This window comes from Ascaphus truei, chromosome 6, assembly GCF_040206685.1.
Source record: "Ascaphus truei isolate aAscTru1 chromosome 6, aAscTru1.hap1, whole genome shotgun sequence".
NCBI lineage: Eukaryota > Metazoa > Chordata > Amphibia > Anura > Ascaphidae > Ascaphus > Ascaphus truei.
Genome location: NC_134488.1, coordinates 62,563,110 through 62,583,796, shown reverse-complemented (window position 1 = coordinate 62,583,796; position 20,687 = coordinate 62,563,110). Strand labels below are relative to the sequence as shown.

General features: G+C 45.2%; 1 protein-coding gene across 2 annotated transcripts; it reads left to right on the top strand.

Moving 5' to 3' along the window:
• Positions 1-2,837: 2,837 nt before the first annotated feature.
• On the top strand, positions 2,838-16,202 carry ADPRS (ADP-ribosylserine hydrolase). 2 transcript variants are annotated; one of them, XM_075604556.1, is made up of 6 exons: positions 2,838-3,133; positions 9,170-9,329; positions 10,288-10,495; positions 11,169-11,353; positions 13,659-13,759; positions 14,242-16,202. In XM_075604556.1, exons 1-6 carry the CDS (start codon positions 2,959-2,961, stop codon positions 14,532-14,534), a joined length of 1,122 nt encoding a protein of 373 aa, XP_075460671.1. In that variant the 5' UTR covers positions 2,838-2,958; the 3' UTR covers positions 14,535-16,202. The 2 variants fall into 2 exon arrangements, with proteins under 2 accessions (XP_075460671.1, XP_075460672.1); XM_075604557.1 differs by having other exon boundaries at positions 2,844-3,133; positions 9,236-9,329.
• Positions 16,203-20,687: the final 4,485 nt, after the last annotated feature.

The following is a 20,687-nucleotide window of genomic DNA, read 5'->3' as shown; positions in this document are numbered from 1 at the left end:
CTTAAACAATAAACTGGATTTTAACTACTTTGCCGTTGAGTTGTTTGCCATGTATCATATGGTCCTCTGATCTGGTGGCAAATAAGTCAAAATAATACTGCAGAGTACTAATTTAGAAAATACTTCTGACTCGGAACAAACGTGATCTTAGTAGAGATGGGTGAATCTGTCCAAATTCCAGACACAATCTCCCCCCCCCCCTGTTTTTTCTTGTTTTCCTATGTTTTATAATTGTTTTTTTTGAGTACACATTTTCAAATACAAAAACCTTGTGGCGGCTTTTACCAAACTGATGATTTCACAAATGTTTGAAAATGCATGGAAAGAAAGACGTTGTTTTTGTTGGGGTGTTATGTATCCATGGCAAGCTATGAAACAAATGTTAACCCCTTTACTGCCAAAGTGGACTGCCGCATATCTGGTGGCAATGGGGTTAAAAGCATCACATACAATATTGGCTTTTTTATTTTAATTTGTACCTGGGAGAAGTTAAAAATAAGTTTAAGGATCCTGTTAATAGCATTTATTAATTGCTTGTTTCCATTCCCCCATTATTGTCCTATGCCCACCTCCAGACCCCCATGTATTGCTCTTACAGTCTTCCACATAGTCTGCACAGCCTCTCCCCATCTGGTCCCATGTGAGACCCCCTCATTGTCCCAATATCCTCCTTGGAGTTATAGGGAGCAGTTACATGGAGCAAAAGGAAGTGTTATAGGGAAGTTATATGGTCAATACGAGGAGGTGTATGGAGCATTGGAAGGCAGTAAATGGAGCTGTTACAGGGATCACATATGTGGGGCAATAGAAGTTATATGGAGCAATAGGAATTAATTGCGTGATAATAAGCAGTATAAATGTCTTCCCTGTACTCAGTCCACTCCAGCACCCAGACACCTTCATTGCACCACATTGTTACCCTTCCATTGCTCAGACATCCCACTGTCCGTAGACACCTCCAGCTCCTCTGAACCCTACTGTGGTAAATGAAGCAGGTTGGAGGATGCAGGACTCCAGGAGAGCTTGAGGAAGATGTGGGTCAGCTCAGGGCCATAAGTCCTTTCCAGAAACATGCACTTGTTTGTGGGCAACTGAGCAGTTCAATAGAAACAACAAAGGAGAGTGTGCGGAAGTCAATGTGACTATTGGGCAAGAGAAACCGGGGGAGAGGGCAACATTGACACCAGGAACCCTATATTTTTTTAAGAATCCCACTTATATCCCCCATGGCTCGTCATTTCCACATCCCATCAATAGTTTCGTAATTTTAAGAATCCCTTTTAAAATTGCTTCTCCCTCATTACTCCAGTTGAACTGTCCCAGTGAAGCTAAAACTTACATATTTAATTTAAAAAAAAAAAATATATATTACATATGCGGTTTGTCAATGTTATATTTTATCAACCCTGTTGAGTACTTAAACTCAAATTGAGCTACATTAAAAAAAAATTGCTTTGTACAGAAAAATATTCACCATCACTATTTTTGTGGGAGGTGAAACAGGTTGAAATGCACTGTGGGCTCCACAGAGCCCCCTCCATTAACCCGTACAGCCAACTCCAAATGGGCGCAATTCTTGTGGAGACAACCAAGTGAAATGTGCAGGGCTGGAGGTGACTCTAGATCGGTGATTTTCAACCTTTTTTCTTGGTTAAGGAACCCTATACTTATCCCAACCCTCTCCAATAGCGTGTCTAAGATCAGATGCATTGTAAGGAACCCCAACCCTCTCCAATAGCACGTCTGAGATCAGATGTATTGTAAGGAACCCCAACACTCTTTAATAGCGCCTCTGAGATCAGATGCATTGTAAAGAACCCCAACCCTCTCTAAGGCTGCGGCCAGGGTGTAGCGAACTGCGCGGGAATGCCCAGCGCGATCAGAATAACTCAATGCCCTTGTCCAGGGTAAGGGTGGGTGCCTGTGCCCTTGCTGCTTGGCGAGAAATTTGATTTGGCTGCTCGCTGATGCGTCACGTCAGCGGTTCGCCCAATGAGGGCAAACCAGCTCTGTGACGTCATGGCCGGGCCCCCTGCGCGCACAACTAGCTGGCCAGAAATTGCCCGGCCAAGCAGAGCACACGCTCCCAGCCTGGCCGCAGCCTAATAGCGCATCTGAGATTAGATGCATTGTAAGGAACGCAAACCCTCTCTAATAGCGCCTCTGTGATCAGATGTATTGTAAGGAACCCCAACCCTGTCTAATAGCGCATCTGAGATCAGATGCATTGTATGTAACTCAGATGCAGTGTATATTTTTCTGTATTTGATAGTTTTAAATGACCTGATAATTGTAAGGAGCCCTTTAAGGATGCCCAGGGAATCCAACGGTTATTAGGAACCCCCATTTAAAAACACAACTGAGGCATAATGGGGTTATCAGTCTTTCCATTAAACCCAGAACCTCACTATTATTATATAGGCTCCCAGTCCTCCCTTACTGCCACATTATGCTTTACAGCGGTTACAGGGGAAATATGAAGACACCAAAAAGAGACTGAGTTGGAAGTGACTGTTGGATAATAGGGGTAAATAAAACCATCATTAACCTCACAGCGCCTTAATTTCCCACAATAATCTCACTACCGTCCCTTGCAGAACCCCGTTTCCTTTTATTTTAGACATATTAATCCCTCTCAGGGGTGGGTTCCCACGTGCCCGTTTTCCCTGTGTCACCCCTGAACCGTTATTATGACAACCTATCACACTCTTGGCGTCAACTCCCTTTCTAGCCTCTGATTGGCTAGCGCTGCCGGTTCGCGCTCTGTGTTTGGTCAGCATTCCGTTCCGTTTCTCTAGATACCATCTGTTTGGATGACGCGGGCCCGCCAAACTCCTCCCGTGGTTGGTTGCTTTCCGGGGAAACTCTACACAGGGACTCCTCTGATTGGCTGGTCTGTCTGAGGCCTGGTTGTGTCAGGTGCACTGTCGCAGCCCGTCTCAGGTAGTGTGAGGAAGGATGTCGGCCGGGGCAGGGAGGCTGCCCGCCGCGGTGTCTCGGTTCCGGGGCTCCTTACTAGGGGCGCTGCTCGGGGACTGCCTGGGCGCGGTGTTCGAGGGTCAGACCTCGGTGAGCAATCGCTGGTTGTGCGAGTACCTGGGGACGGTGGAGAAGGGAGACAAGCAGGAGGGAGGTGAGCGGGATGAAAAGAAAGTGTGAACGGTGGAGAGAAAGTAATGCGTGGGAGATGTCTATGTTCAACTGCGTGTAAAACTGGGTTATAGTGTGTTGTGTGTGTGTGTGTGTGTGTGTGTGTGTGTTATACACACAGGAACTGCAAATGGTGCATATATTCTACATCTGTCTGTATATTACACATTTTTGTATAGTATACATATAAACTATTCTCTATCCTGTAGATGGCACATCTGCTGCCTATACTGTTTATCTTCATATGTACTTATACTCTGTTATCTGTCCTTACATCTGCATTGATCAGCTGTATTTGGTATCTAGATCTTTATCTTTACAAGGCACCCAAATATATTCTATAAATATTATGCATATCCAATATATAGATAAATCGACATTAGTGATCTGCGAACCTGCAGTGATTTAGTTCACCTCTGTTCCGCTCAAACTTTGGAAAAAGTTTGGGTAAGTTGCAGAACGTTCACATTTTTGCCATAGAGTTCTGACGAAACTGTCTAAATTGCTCAAACTACGCTATTTCGCATTTGCAAAGTGCTGGAATCGCAGCCCTGTGACAATGTTTTGAAAAGAAGTTGAACATAGCGTATTTTGCAGGTCAAAAGTTGGCTCGCACCAACTTAATTTTTTGTTTTAATATATGCATCAAAGATTCTGCTTCCCAGGGTTCACGTAATGGCCGCCTTTCACTTCCAATCAATCCTTCAGTAAGTGTAACTCAGCAGCTCTATCTTAAACATAAAAAAAAGCCCCACCGCTCAGCATTAGAAGTAAATGTGACTCAATGAGTGCACTTAAGGGAAGTGGGAACAAAAATTAGTTCCTGCAGAGGGGATGAAGAGTAGAGTCCCTTACTCAGTGCACAACCTCTGAGATGTCACAGTAATTGCTTTTGAATGGGTCTAATTTCCCATACGGCAGACACAATTGATGTTAGTAGCTGTAATGAATTCTTAAGACTATTACTGAATGGAGGGAAAGCAGTGATACTTTCGTATGCTTTTTGTGCGGTGCACAATGCTCCTGAACTTGCAGACTGCGAAGCACAAGCCCAGGACCATCGACACCAGCACCCTAGGGGTTAACCATTCGGCAAGCTTTCACGTGCCTAGCACTGTGCCATTTGCATGACGGGGTACTTTAGGTGCTCTATGGGAGGTCCTTATTTTCCCCTTGACAAAGCATGTCAGAACACGTGAAACGTGTGCGTCAGGTTCACATGCTCTGACGTGATCAGTCAGTGCACAGTCCGTTGGGGGGGGGGGGGGGGCAGCAAATGCTGCATGCTCCTCGCCGATCAGACGGGTCCTCGTCCTACCACGCCGTCTGAGACTCCGACGGTCACCAGTCTCCCACAGGTCTCACCTGGCATACTGGAGGGATCTCATTCGCCCTCTCCTGATTTGAATAGGTTACATACCTTGTTGGCTGCTAAATAGCATTTTCTAACTATGATCACACAGGGTATCACAGATCTCATGACCTGTAGGACTATTAGTTTATACTTGTCTGATAGGCAGAAGCTCTTCCCTTCCCAGCAGCTGGTCTGACTCTCTGTGTCTGTAGGGGCCAAGTAGTGAGGTTAGAGTTTGAGCACTTAGGCACTACCATTCAGTATGTGACTAATTTACTTGTTTAATAGGTCATAGTAATATACCTATGTAACGGTGTTTCCCCCACTTCTGGGAGATTCTGCCATTACTGGTCGTGTGGTGCATGATACCTGCTGGTAACAGGAGGGCTGAGTCGTCCGCCGATGGTAGTGGGGACAGAGGATCAGGTTTCTGGGGTACATTACCCACATGGTTCTCTAGCAGTGCAGCACCTCCATCTGCTGTAGGCTCCAGGTAGGTGGAGATGATCTCCTACAGTAGAACTTTCACCTCTCCCCCAGTAAGATCACACACTAGGCGGGAGTATAACAGGAACGGTTTATTCTCACCCTGTGAAGCACAGTACACGGCAGAGTTCTGCCCAATGCAGCCACTCACTGAAGGATGGTGCCTGGACCTTCACTACAGGCCAAGGGCCCCCACAGCAGTCCCAGCTCTTCCCTGCCTCTAGCAGGGGCAGAGGTATGGTACACACTTGCTCTCCCCCGAGGGGAAGAGGACCAGAGAAGGCCCAATAGTTAGGCTCTTGGCTGTGTGACCTGCCTCTCAAGTGGGTAGAGGTACTGCTAAATTTGGGGCAGCACTGCCCTTAAGTACAGCTAGGAGGAAGGCACCAGGTCTATCCCATGATTGGACATGCTCAGGCCTAATCTCACCACCTCCCACTGTCATTCAAGTACAGAGCACCAAGGAGGGGAAAAACCCCATGTTGACAACTGGCAGCCTGATTCTAGCAGGGCTTACTGCCAGGGGTAGGGCAGGTTAGTAGCCAAAGGTGGCATGGCTACATCTATAATATAGAGGTGTTAACTGCTGACTGAATTTCCGTAGACCTTTGTATATTAGGTTATATGCTGGGTATGAGACCAGGTTGGTGAGACCTGATATTTGTATGAGTCCTCCTCCAGTATAGGCAGATTTGGGCTGAATTAACAGTACTGATCAAGCGACCCCGCATTGCATATAGATTGCAAGTGGGGCTGCTGTCCCTAGGACGCACTACCTTATTTGTTTTTACTATTTAAATTAAGTAACTATTCACTGTATATTTAGCACTCCATCATTATATTATTGCAATTATTGTATGTAATCTGTTTATTCATTTTAAGAGGGTACTCATTAACGTTTAAATTGTAATTCACTCATTGGACCATACAGTATCACTGCTTTCCCTCCATTCAGTAATCGTCTTAGGGCTCGTCCAGGCTGAGAGCGCACATGCGTGCTCGCGATCAAACACATTGCGACATTGTGTTTTGACCAGCGTGCGTGTGCGCTCGCACATGAGTTGTCAGCGCTCAGCTGCTTGGCGAGACAAAGTCTTTTGATTTTGTCGCACTTGCCCTGGTCACGTGCGTGGTTCAGCCAATGAGGGTGAACCGCTCACGTGACGTCACGGGCACGGCCCCCCTGCGCGCGCAACTACGCTGGACACAAATCGCCCCTGTTCTCACGGCAGGGTGCTCGATCGAGACCTCGCTGCCAGCCTGGCTGCGGCCTTAGGCTAGGTTCCCAGTGGCCGCTGCTGCGCGCCACACACCAGAGCACAGCCTTCTGTGGGGTAGGCCCCAGTCAGTGTGTGCGCACCCACAAAGTATGATGCGGCGGCCGAGCATTGGCAACGTTACGGTGGCGGTTCAGCCAATGAGGGCGAATCAGCTGCGTGACGTCATGGCCGCGTCCCCACTGCCCCCCCCCCTCATGGCGCGTGTGCAGCCATGACCACTGGGGCCATAGCTTTAAGCTACAGCCCCAGTCCGAGCGCTGAGTGGCGCGTGCAGAGACTACAGCGGCGGTCTGTAGGGGAGTGCGTGGCCATGATGGGGCATATCTGCCCTGCCATTGGCTCCGTGTCGCCCACATGACCACATCGCTGCACAGGAAGACAAAATTCTTGTCTTCCCTGCTAGCGTACGCATCACAGCGCTTTGTGCGCCCACACACAGCCACTGGGGCCTGCCCCATAGAGGGCTGTGGTGTGTGGCGCGTGCACGCCATTGTGCACGCCACTGGGGATTCGGCCTTCGGAATCCATTATAGCTACCATCATCAATTGTGTCTACCGTATGGGCAATTACACCCATTCAGAGCAATTACTGCAACATCTCAGAGGTTGTGCACTGAGTAAGGGACTCTACTATTCATCCCCTCTGCGGGTACTCAGTTTTGTTCAGCAGCTACAATGTAACCTTATATTACCAAGGTACCATTGTCTATTGTTATAGTTTGCAGCTCAGCCACAGCTGCACTTTTCTGTTTGTGATAAGTTGTTGTGAAAGAACTTGCACTGCTGGGGAAGTGTGCCAAGATCCGCTATAGCAACCACAGGAAATGCATTAAAAATGGCATTAAGAATTGGGGGGGGGGGGGGGTAGAAATAATAATTTAATAAAATAAATACACACACGTGTATGTGTGTGCGTGTGCGCGCGCTCGCACGCACACACATCTATAAATCTATCTCTCTCAACCCCCCTATAACGCTGTGCTTGGGGTCCACAGAATCACATCGCGTTGTTATAAGCGGATCGCGTTAGAAATTATGTACAATTGTATGTATTGTACAATAAAGTATTTAAGATACCTAATCGTGTTGTAAAGTATTCATAAATACAAAAATTGGGAGACAGGCTTGCATCGCGTTATAAGCGGTTCGTGTTGTAACGGATCGCGTTATAACGGGGTTGAGATAGAGATAGATATAGATAGATATAGATTTTTAATATATATATACTACAGAACTGGTTTATTAAAAATACACACATGTAGGTTAGTGACTTTTTTTTTTTTTACTGCTTCAAGTGAAGATGCAGGGGTTTAAGTGGGTGAACTGCTAGCGATCTATGAAAAGTGTGCACATTTTATTTATTTTTGGTTGTGAAAAATGGGTAAATTTTCAATGGTTTGCATTGTTCTACATAGCACTTTTCACCATATACAGTATATACTGTACAATGTGTGTGCTGAGGGAAAGCTGTTACATTGTATAACACGGAGACCGATCACAGTGTTTCATGCAGTGTCTGCGTGGTATGTTCATGGAATGTAACATTCTAGACAAGTTAGTCATTAAAGCTGCAGTTCAGTCAATATCCTGCATGTTTTTTTTTTTTTAATAAATCAGTTCTGTAGTAAGAAAAAATACTTTTAGCATTTTCTGTTTTAAAAAAAACAACTTTGAAAGACCAATTTTCTTGTATTCTATTTTAACAGCCATTTGCTAAGGCACTGCCCCTTCATGTCCTGTCACAAGCTCTGGCACACCCCTTTGTCAGCCCTGCCATCCCTCTAGCACTTGTCAGTGCAGGAGTGCTCATGAATATTCATGAGCTTCCACTGCCAGTCAAGCAGATTATAAACAAATGCCAGCTTTTAATATGTCACCAAATTTCGACCTATCAATACATGGAAAACGAATTGAGCTGCAGCTATACTGTTCTTTAGGTAATTAGAGATTGCACATAAAACTATTGAAGTAAAAAAATAAATGTAAAAAAAAAAAAAAAAAAAAAAAAGACTGAACTGCAGCTTTAAAACGGGCTTCACCACTGTACTTTCTATATACCACCTCCATGACATTCTCAGCTTTGTGTTTTACAGAGTACTTTGTGTACATTTTAAAGGTTTCCATGCAACAGTCTTCCATATATTGTTACACAGTATTCACCTTCTGTTTTGTATTTGTTAAATCTACCTTGAGGCAATCTAAAGGCACAGTCCCAAACCACGTTCAGCCGCTTCAAAAATGACCGCTAAGCATACCCCTGATGGAGTGGTACTGGCAAAGCTGGTAGTGAGCTAAGATGTATATTCTCCCTAACCTGCATTCTTTTAAATGTGATAGTAATAAAACTTTTTTTGGTTCCAATATTTTTATTGGGTTTTTCAGCATAACACAAACAGAAATAACGGTAAGTACAGATAAATAATAATAATACGACAATGGAAAAACAATACAAGGGAGTAAAATTGTTTTTTTTTACCAAATTATACAATCGCAGGTACATAGATAATGGTTTGATTGGACTTACAATATATTGAGTTTCAATTGGTTCCTATAAAGAAAAGGGGAAAAAAGTAACATTGGGGGTGGGGGGGAGGAAGAAAGGGAGGAGTGGCTCTGCCATCCGCTTCGTCCACTAGGATCACAAGTAAAAACATCTCAAACTTTTTTTTAATGGTGTTCCTTCCTCATGTTATTGTACTCTGAACTTTTGCTGCACATTATACAGTGCTGAGTCGCTTCTTTGGAAGAAAGGAGTATTTTGTGGTTGAATGATATAAGTGCCCTGGTTTTGATCCCAAGTGAGATGGTCAGAGGATCATCTTCTATAAGATGCATTAACTGTCGTGTTGCAGGCTAAGCATCGTCTTAATGTTGATGTGATCTCCTCCAAATCCAATAGACTTTACTAAGCTGGCAGTAGATGATGTTTCTGCCTTCTCTCTCCTTCTCGCATCCCTACTGGAAGCCCTGACGTATACAGATGACACAGCCATGGCGAGATCGGTCGTGCAGTCTGTGCTGGCCAACCCGGAATTTAATGCAGAGGATCTGGCCAATAGGTAAGAATGTAAGGAAGGTCTGAAATCCCAACCCAGAGAGGGCAGTTACAGAATAAGCTTTAAACTAGATTATTTAGGTAGAGCACACATTTCTTATGCGCAGTGGCCATTCACTTGACTTTGATCTTCAGTCTGTTAATTAACGGAATTAGCACTTTCTAGCTCTGCTACTTAATTCCTTTTTTTGCCAGTGAAGTTAAAAGATCATCCATAAATTAAACTAGGGACAGTGACCTGTTTATTAGGTTAAATGTAGATGATTGGCACCAGCAGAAAAATCAGATAAGTATGATTGTTTTTATGATAACACTTCCATGGTAAACAAAAGTTTGCAGCGTTTTTAAATTGGTCTAATTATTTATTTATTTATAAAATGTTTTACCAGGAAGTAATACATTGAGAGTTACCTCTCGTTTTCAAGTATGTCCTGGACATAGTTAATATGACAAATAATACATGGTTACAAATACAGTTACATAAATGAACAGGGTATACATTATATACAATACATTGCATGCACAGTTAGAGAAGATGTTTATTATAGGCTTATGTAACAGTTACAGACCAGATTAAAATGTGAGACAGCCTTAGTTTTGAAAGAACGTAGACTGGTGGTGGATGTTAGAGTCTCCGGTAGATTGTTCCAGTTTTGGGGTGCACGGTAAGAGAAGGAGGAGCGGCCGGATACTTTGTTGAGCCTTGGGACCATGAACAGTCTTTTGGAGTCAGATCTCAGGTGATAGGTGCTGCATGTGGTAGAAGTGAGGAGCTTGTTCAGGTAGCTGGGTAGCTTGCCCAGAAAGTATTTGAAGGCAAGACAGGAAAGGTGAACTTTGCGCCTAGACTCGAGTGATGACCAATCTAGTTCTTTGAGCATTTCGCAGTGATGTGTGTGTCTCTGTTGGGGATGAGGCTGCTGTTCCCTCCTGAAATAGCAATGCCTTTTTTTGAATGCCAGGTTTACTGATGAGTACAACAATGACCCTGATCGAGGATATGGGATGGCGGTGGTTCATGTGTTCGAGAAGGTGGCCAGTGGAGAGTACAGGAGTGTGTTCACACCGGCCAAGGAGCAGTTTGACGGCAAAGGGTCATACGGTAACGGAGCAGCCATGAGGGTGGTGGGCATCCCGCTAGCCTACCCTGGCCTTCAGGACATCATACGGGTCAGTTTCGTACAGCTGTGGGTTTTTATTTGCTTTGTGTTGCAAAGCATCTGTTCCCCCACCTTGACTACTAACCTACAAAGCGTGATGCATTAGAGTTTTACCTTTGGTAGATATGTACCCCAGTCTGGACGGCTATGCTTGTGCTTTCTGCTCGTCACTCTATATAAGAACAGATGTACCACCCTGCAGTGGGAAGGATAAAGGTTCCTTCTATCTGTCGCAATGCTGTATGTGTTTTTAATGTCATTGTGCCAGCCTCTGGGATATATGTTCACTCATTATGTCATCTTATTGTTGGAAGGTCAGTCTCTTTGAGATGTAGATCCCGTCACCCTGTTCTTGAAGGGACTGTACAAACTGTACAATATTGTACAATACATTTGTCACTCTGTATGAGACTTAGTGGGCCATTGGACCATGCAATATGTATCACTTTGTCACCATGCATTAAAGGAGCACATTCAGTTGCCCTTAAGGCCCAGGTGCATGTGTCATCATGACTGAACAGAACCGTGGGCCGTAGGTATCTTGTGTCCCTGTCACCATGTGGTAAAAGTAACTGATTCACTGGACATAGGTCCCATCTATCTTTCATGCAGAGGGAAAGGCAGGGAAATTAGCCCTTGTCTTCTCGGTAGTTACAGTTGCCTCTTTGTCTCTCTGTGAGCAGTACGCCAAGACCAGCGGAGAGCTGACTCACGCCTCCTCTCTTGGGTACAATGGGGCAATCCTGCAGGCCCTGGCTGTGCACTTCGCCCTACAGGGGGAGCAGAGTCGGGAGACGTTCCTGCAGCACCTTCTCTCTCACATGCACGATGTGGAAGCAGACGAGAAGTCCCGTTCTGACGCCCGGGAGTGAGTAGCGTAATGATCACCCTCCTCTAGATAAGCTGATAGTCTGTGATTGAAACATACGGTAAAGAGACAAACACCGCTCAAGTTAATAAATAATATGACCCAGGTTTCGTAAATGTCACAAAGCCTCCGTACACCATCAGGCTCATTCACTTCAACCTATATGGCTTGAAAGGGCATTACCATGAAATACTTGCCCTATGAAGCTGTGTTGAGTATGACGGCCGTTTTTAATGCAGTTGTCTAATCTCAAATACATGATAGGATGCAGCTTTGGTCTCCCAAGAATAAATCAAGCAATTTTTGGTGGCCGTGTACTTTTTGCTGCATTTACAAACTGCTTTGCTTCTTTTGTGTCGTCTTCAAAACTAGAGATGTATGTATGTCTTTATATAGCGCTATTTGTGTACATAGCGCTTCAGTAGTAATACACGTGACAAACATATAAATAACAAATAGATCATGGGAATAACTGCTTCAGACATAAAAGTAACATTTCGGAAGAGGAGTCCCTGCTCCGAAGAGCTTACAATCTAATTGGTAGGTCGGGAGAACGTACAGAGACAGTAGGAGGGCATTCTGGTAATTGCATCTGCAGGGGGCCAAGCTTTGTATCATATGTCTAGTATTATCCACGGTGCTACTCGTATGCTTCTTTAAGAAAGGGTGTCTTAAGATGGATAGAGAAGGGTGCTAGTTGGGTATTGATGAGAAGGGCATTCCAGAGGTGTGGGGCAATCATTGAAAAAGGTTTAAGGCAGGAGAGGGCTTTAGATACAAAGGGGGTAGAGAGAAGACATCCTTGAGCAGAACGCAAAAGTTGGGATGGAGCATAGCGAGAAATTAGGGCTGCGATGTAAGGAGGAGCAGAAGAGTGTAAAGCGTTAAAAGTGAGCAGGAGAGTTGAGTGTGAGATGCGGGATTTGATAGGAAGCCAAAGTGATTTCAAAAGGAGAGACGCTGAGATAGATTTAGGAAAGAGTAGAATGATTCTGGCAGCAGCGTTTAGGATAGATTGTAGGTTAGACAGGTGAGAGGCAGGAAGGCCGGACAGCAGGAGGTTGCAGTAATCGAGACGGTAGAGAATGAGGGGCTGTGTCAGAGTTGTAGCAGTCGAACAACAGAGGAAAGGGCATATCTTTGTAATATTGCAGAGGAAAAATGATGGGTTTTAGAAACGTTTTGAATGTGAGAGGAAAATGTGAGAGAGGAGTAGAGTGTGACCCCTAGGAAGGAGGTTGTAGGGCCAGGTTTGGGGGGTATGAGGAGCTCGGTTTTTGCCATGTTAAGTTTGTCGGTGTAGGGCCATCTAGGGTGATATTGAAGTGAGACATTCAGAAACTTTGGTCTGTAAAGCAGGTGTAAGGTCAGGGGTAGAAAGGTAAATTTGAGTGTCGTCAGCATAGAGGTGATATTTAAACCCAAGAGATGCGATTAGGTCACCTAGAGAAAGTGTGTACAGTGAAAAGAGAAGAGGTCCCAGGACAGAGCCCTGGGGTACCCCCACAGAGATCGATAGAGGAGGAGGACGTGTTAGCAGAAGAGACACTGAAAGTACGATGGGAGAGGTAAGGGGAGATCCAGGATAGAGCTTCGAATACCACAGTGTCAAATGCTGCAGAGAGGTCGAGTAATATGAGCAGAGTGTAATGACCTCTGTCTTTGGCAGCATGGAGGTCATTAGTTATTTTAGTGAGGGCTGTTTCAGTCGTGTGAGCAGTGCGGAAGCCAGATTGTAGAGGGTCTAGGAGAGAATAGGTGTTGAGAAAGTAGAACAAGCGAGAGAATACAAGACGTTCAAGGAGTTTAGAGACAAAAGGCAGGAGGGAAACAGGTCGATAGAGAGACAGGTATGGTCAAGCTTGCTGTTTTTGTGTAATGGTATAGCTGTTGCATGTTTGAAGGAGGAGGGAAAGGTACCAGAGTAGAGGGAGGAGTTAAAAATGTGTGTGAGCGTAGGGGTTATAGTAGGAACAAGAGGTTTTAGGAGATGGGAGGGAATGGGGTCAAGAGGGCAGGTGGTAGAGGGAGAAGAGGAGATCAGCAGTGACACATCCTCCTCTGAGACAGCGGAAAGAGTCCAGGAAGGCAGGAGGAGAGTTGGGAAGCAGTGTAGGATGGGAGGAGGAAACAGAGGGGATGGTCTGACGTATAGATTCCACCTTTTCCTTAAATGGTAGGATTGCATCTCTAATATACGTCACGCACAGTGAATGAGCAGGACATATTGTGTGTTAAGTTCTCCGTGGGCAAATCAGATTGGTGAGATCATTGTCAGTGGTTAATATCACAGTTCTCCTTACAGACTGGAACTGGAAGAGTTCCCCTACTGCAGTCGCCTGAAGAAGATAAGAGAGTTTTTAGAGAGAGGCCATGTGTCACGGAATGATGTGGTGGCTGAACTGGGTGAGTTTTTTTTAACTGTAGGAACATCTGATGCAAAGATACAAGGGAAAAGCTACTTGGTGACATCAGAGCTACACTTTCCCTGCTGGGGAGGGGGCACTGACAGCAGGGGGGGGGGGGGCTATATGACAACTGTTTGCAATGTGCCACATGCCCCTTTGGGTGAAATTGTTACTGATGTATCCAATTAAGTCATTTTGATGTTACACACACTCACTCTTTATTTAGTGCTGACAAACTTTTCTGTGGTAGAATTTAAAGCCCTGCCTCCAGGAGCTTACAATCTAATAGTTACTGCCCGTAGCGCACAGAGCTGAAGTGACAAGACCAAGGTCACACCGATCTGATACTGCTATTTAGAACAGGTGCTGCCTTTTCCAAGACCTTACTGTTACCCCATAGGGCACCTCTCTAATGCATACAGTGGCTATATCCAGGGCTTTGTAATATGACCCTGCTTGTTGTTCCCCTTCTACCTCCAGGTAACGGCATCGCTGCCCTAGAATCCGTCCCCACCGCTATCTACGCGTTCCTCCGCTGCATGGATCCCGTGGCAGAGCTGCCCTCCCAATACAACAGCCTGCAGCGCACCATCGCCTTCTGCATCTCGTTGGGGGGAGACACCGACACCATCGCTACCATGGCCGGAGCGATCGCTGGGGCTTACCACGGGGAGGAGCAGGTCCCGCTCAGCTGGAAGCTCTGCTGTGAGGCGCACAAGGATGCAGAGAGCTGGGGGGAGCAGCTGCACCAGCTATACAGCACGAGGCTATAGACTGCAGGGGTGCGCAACATTTCTCAGCTGTGCGCCCCTGCCTGGCAGTCCAAGCGCTTGCGCGGCCCCCTGTCCTAGAACCCGTCGTCAAATGACGCCGCAGATCATGTGACATCACGTGACCTGGCACCGAAGAGCCGACTGAAAGCAGGTAAGAGAAGTTAAAGAGGCCTCACTCCTCCCCCGGCATTTAATTTTTAAATGCCTTGGGGAAGAGCGTGGGGCCTCTGTAACCGCCGCGCCCCCTCCTGCAAAATCTTGTGTCCCTCAGTTTGCGCACCCCTGCTCTAGAGTATCACTCGCTGACTGGGAACAGAGACTTGCAGAGCGTCCCTCCCTAATTGGGGACAGAGCTCTGCAGAGCGTCCCTCCATTAATAACTTGACCAGTGGGAGATCTGCAGAGCGCGACCATTTACCCATAAACTTAACAAAGCATAATCCTGCAATTATTAACCCCTCCCCCGCCAGTGAGGCCTGCAATAGATTGCAGGGCTCTCTGGCAGCAGAGGCGGTAAGTGCACAGCGTGTCTTCTTTTCAGCAATATTGCAATATATAAATGCAGAACTTGTGTCGTCTTGTAATGTTGCAGGCCCCGCTAGTAGCAAAATGGTTAATATATAATTGTAGGCAGCACCCAAAGGTGCAGCAACCCAGGTCAGTGTTCAATCTGTTTCATAAGCATTCTGGAACTTTGTAGCCCCGGTTTTCCCCTTTGGCAGCAAATGGTTTAACAAAATCTGTTGGCTGTGCCCCCAGCAGTGTTACACACCCACTCCTACCTTGCTGTGTTGGGATGCCCTCACCTTGACAAAGACAGCGTGGCAGTCAACATTGGTTTCTTAGCTGAATTAAACTACTTCTTGAGACGTCCGTGTGCCTGGATCACCTTCCTTTTCGGGGATGCTCCACCTCACCATAAAAATCCATCCCAGGGGATCTCAAAAGAAAAGAAGTACGCAGAGGTCACATCTCACAGCGGAGGTGTATCGTGAAGATCCCTAAGGTGTCCTTACAAAGAACAGGACTTTTTCTCCTTTAACTGTCTCCATCCACTGTTTTTGTTGTTTTATGTCCTTTTTTTTTAGTTGGTATAAATGATGCTTTTACTTCCGGTGCGCCTCTGTGTACATCTTTCCTTAAACACCCGACTGAATTTGCAAATTGGAGTGAACCGAAGCTGGCTGAATATTAACGCCCAGATCCACAAAAGGGTGCTAAGCTTTAGCACGCCTCAGCCCCCATTCATATGCTTCGGCGTAAAGGTGTGCTAACGCTTAGACACCCTTTTGTGGATTTGAGTCTAAAAGTACAATCCTTCATAAAAGCTTTATTTTTTTATAAATCTATATTTTTGCAAACAATCCAGTGAGTAATCGAAGATGCTAATTATTGTTGCTGCTATATTTAAGTGGCCCATGGGGGGGGTACTCATACAGCAAAAAAACTACAGTATGATTATTAAATAACTTCTTTTTTTTATTATCAGCTGAAAATATATATTTTTAAACTGGTGATGCAACGAAACACAAATGATGAAACAACTTCTGAAAGAAGGTGTTATGGTTTGACTTGGATTGAAAATCATGTATGATGCTTGTTGGCACTGGGGATTATTAACCCTTTCACTGTCAACAGTTTTTAACAATAAACCATGCATTAACTGATCTCCATTGTCTTCAGTACATTTTGTATAGTAGGGAGATGTCAATTGTTTCCAACAGTAGATTTTGGTCCAGGTTAAATAGCGCCACCTGCCAGGGATTCCATGCTTTCTTTCCTTGGCGGTTCTGTGACGAAATAAAAAAGTGGTAGAGCCTAACAAACCCAGAGGCCAAAGGAATATTTCTCTCCCCTCCTGACCTTGCTTCTTAGGTGGGGAGATTTAAAGCTGAGGAGCACGGCATAAAATGTGCAGGTAGAGGTCTCTACAGTGGTTTCCTCACGCTGGCTGCTCTTGCATGTGGCAGAGGAATTTTCCCCATCTGTCTTTTTAAATAATAATACTTTTATATTTTTATAGTGTGACTAAGGAGTATAGAACTGTACATACTGTAGTCCAATTTACAGCCACAAACTGCTATTCCGAAGGGTTGGTAGTGCAGGAATCTATACATACCACTACATGGCACTATCTGAACACAGTATAACTCTTAGCCAATATCTGTTTGTGTTGTAAGCAGAGCCTCCTCCTGGGCTATATATGAAGTTCATGCAATGTGTGCTATTCAGTATGTGTTGATCTCTTTAGGAGACGTGTTAATGTCACCTTTGTAAATATCTGGCAGTTTATACTAATGCACCAAAAATAGAGTAAAATGGCAATAATAGATATGGAAAATGCATCCAATTGTTATGTGCATCACCTTGTCCTATTGCTCATTAGAACGCCTAGTACTCTGTATAACCTCTCCCTATAACTTCTCCTATTACTCCGTATAACCGCACCCTATAACTCATATTATTTATAAAAATGTTTTACCAGGAAGTACAGTAGAGGCAACGTTTATTCTAACATTTGCCGTAAACTAGCCGGGTTACATTCTGGGTATGTGCTGGGCTAGTTTGAGGCACGTTTAAGGCATTTCTGCATTGACTAACGACCCATAGGATTAACACAGCAGGGATCCCTGGCAGTCCAATTCAGTTTGAATGGGACTGCCAGGGACCCCCGCTGTTAATCTGATAGGCCATTAATCAATGCAGAAATGCTGGGGCTAGTTTAAGGAAAGTTTAAGGCATGTATTCAGAATGTACCTGGGTGTTTCCTGGGTTTTTTGGGGAATTGCCACTGGTTTTTGTTCGAATAAGAGTTGCCTCTACTGTAATACATTGAGTTACCTCTCGTTTTCATTTCTTGAGGGGGGGGGGGGGGGGAAGCTATAAATCCAGTGAATGGAGGGGAGGAGATGCCACCTCCCAATACTTTTGCCCTAATAAACCCTTCACACAGAGAGACTGTGGGCAGCGGCAGTACTAGCCTCTCCTGTCAGTCCTTCTAATACAATGTATTCAGATTATTTTCACAGACTGAAGACAACTATGTTCAGTTCCCTATGTCCCTCCTACTGCTGTGTGACTGTGACACAGACAAAAAGGGTCTTCATTAAACTGCTATAACGCCGATCAAGTTAATGGAAGTTTCCTTAAGACTCTATCACAGTTTTTATAAATAACCCCTGAAGTGTGTAATAAAAAGTAGTGGTACTATGGACCCGTCAATAATAAAGTAGTGGTCATTTGAACCCCCCCATACCATAACATTTAGATAACTTCTGTTACAGCTCTACTGCAGTGACACAGACAATGTCCCTCTTACTACAGAGTGACACAGACAGAAGGGAACTTATGCTCTTATTGGGTTTATTCCTCCAATTGCAAGGTTGCATAATGACACAGACCAGAAGGGACCTACCTATATCCCACTATGTATGTCCCTCTTACTGGGGAAGTGATACAGTGACTGTGTCCCTCCTACTGTATGGTGATAGAGAAGGGAACAATGGCCCACCAAGTCTGTCCTTACTGCAGGCTGACACACAAAGAGAAGATCTACAGTTTGTCACTGAGGCTCTTTCCAAGTGCAAGATAGCACAGACAGCGACAGGCAGAAGGGGCATATGCTACATTGAGTCTGCCCTTCTCGCTGCAGTGTGACAGTCACAGCTCATCATATGCATTATCCTTCCTACTATACCATGACCGTTAATAGAACAGGCCTCTGACCCACTGACTCTACCCCTCCTACCTCGGAGTGACACACAAAGAAGGGGACCTATGGCCAACAAGTCGGCCTCCCTGCAGGGTGGCACACACACACACAGTCCACCACACACTGCCCTCAGATAACCTCTGTCCAGCTGTGACTGCACAGCCTGAAATCCATCCAGGCTGTTTCTTTCCCTCTCCCCTCCCTCCCTTATCCTGCCCCCAGGCTACAAGCGTCCCTGCCATGCTAGGAATCACATCTCCATAAACCAGAGCGGAAGAGCCCTTTTAAAGGTGCCGTCCCGCTTCGGGACCAGAATCAGTTAAGGGCAGCAACGTGCCCTGCAGAGACCTGCAATGCATTGTGGGGCCGTCCCCTGTACGTTTCAGGGGTTCAGTCTGGGGGATTGGAGGATTTGCATCCTTGAGTATATTTTAGTATAAAGCAGAAGCAAAGGCTGGATTACCTCCACCTCCTAGTGTCTCTTGAGCAGGACGTCACACAGGTGCCCTCCCTTCTGACGGGGAGTGGGTGGACTACGGGTGAAGGGAACGTGACAAACATGAGCCCATAAAATATGAATTAGGGGCATATTTTTTTTAATAGATTTTTTTTTAAATCAGAGGGGAGGGGGGACCTGAGTTCCAGCACCTTTTAGGGATTAACAAGAAACAATATAGTAATTATTGCAATGTGGCTGGATACAAGCACGGAAAGAGGGAGAAATGTTTTTTTTTTCTTTTTTTTTTTTTACCACATTTCTTCATTTGAAGTTGAATTATTTATTGTGGTTTACATTTAAAGTATTTTCTCCTTGCTTAGGGTTTCAGCGCGTGTGTATGTTGCACACACACTTAACTGGTATAAACCAGACAGCTGGAGAGGGGGCCACTATCCATTACTTAGAAGGTACTGTACGAAAATAACCAACGGATACGTACACCATAAAGATGTCTATTATTACAATAGTGTCATCTGTTCCAATATGTTAAAGAAACAGTGGGTATACGGTACGTGTTACACTTACAAATTCACCATTTGTCTTTAATCATGTACCCACAAGTGGGATTCCTGGTCTGGTATCTGTATTTTTTTTCCTTTTCTCTGCGTCCTCTCAATTCACACCTCAAATATAGAGAAAGAACATAGTTTAGATTCAATGTAAAAATGGAGTATTCACATTTAAAATCTCACTCGCAATCTGGTGGAAATAATAAGCGCTTTCTGGGAACCCAGCACGGCAAACACAGCACTGCTTCCGCAAGGAGGCGGCTCCTCGTGTCGCCTCGTCTGGCTCCAAATTGTGACGTCACTGGGAGACGCGTCTCATGCGGTGCTTATCTCGTCATTCAGGCAGTTTTTCGAAATGTCCAGGGAATTAACCCTATGCGTTTCGCTATGACATCCTCAGGGGTGATGTTAATCTACTCTTTGTCTCCATATGTATATAGCAGGTCCAATTAGCCCATCAATTTGAAAATTACTTTCAACGTATAAACAAATATCAATGACATATTAATTAATATAATAAAAACATTTGAAATGGCAATGTTTTATACTACATTTTATACATAATAATAGAATCAGACTCAAAGGTCTGAAGCTGATATTAATACATAAAACATTAAGCCACCTGTGCTGAAGCTGGGATATCTGTAAAACCTGACCTGTTGGAGATATGTATTGTATCTGCCATCACAGTCTCCATGGGTAATGAATTCCACATTTTAACTGCCCTTACTGTAAAGAACCCTTTCCTTTGTTGCCGTGAAATCTCCTTTCATCCAACCTTAAAGCCCAGGACATAGTGGACTCAGCGTCGCTGAACAGATGCACAAAGCCCCTGCATCTGTTATCAGTGCGGCTATAGTTTCTCCCTCCGTATGCTTGCTGATGCGTGCTGAGGCTGAGAAACTTCCCCGAGACAGGCAAATTTGAAATTTGCCGCTCGGGAAAGCGGAGGAGCGGTCACGTGACCGCTCCCATCCAGTGGGTCTGCAGCCGGTCCGGCATTATAAGCACAGAGGGGGGGGGGGGGGGGGGTTGTGTGTGTGTGTGTATGTCTGTGTGGTGCGCGTGCGTGTGTGCGTGAATATATTTATCAAAGTTGCACAATGTTAATAAATAATTTATTCTCACGTCGTTTTTTTTAATTTTTAAAATATTATATCACACACACACACACACACACACACACACACACTGACAGCTACCAAGTGACACACACACACACACACACACACACACACACACACACACACACACACACACACACACACACACACACACACACACACACACACACACACACACACTGACAGCTACCAAGTGACACACACACAGTGATACCCGCCTCCCAAGCGCGCTTGCTGTCTCCTCTGCCAGGACAGCAAAAAGCTCCTGGTAGAGCGAGCGGTAGCAAGCAAGAGCGAGCAGCAGCACCT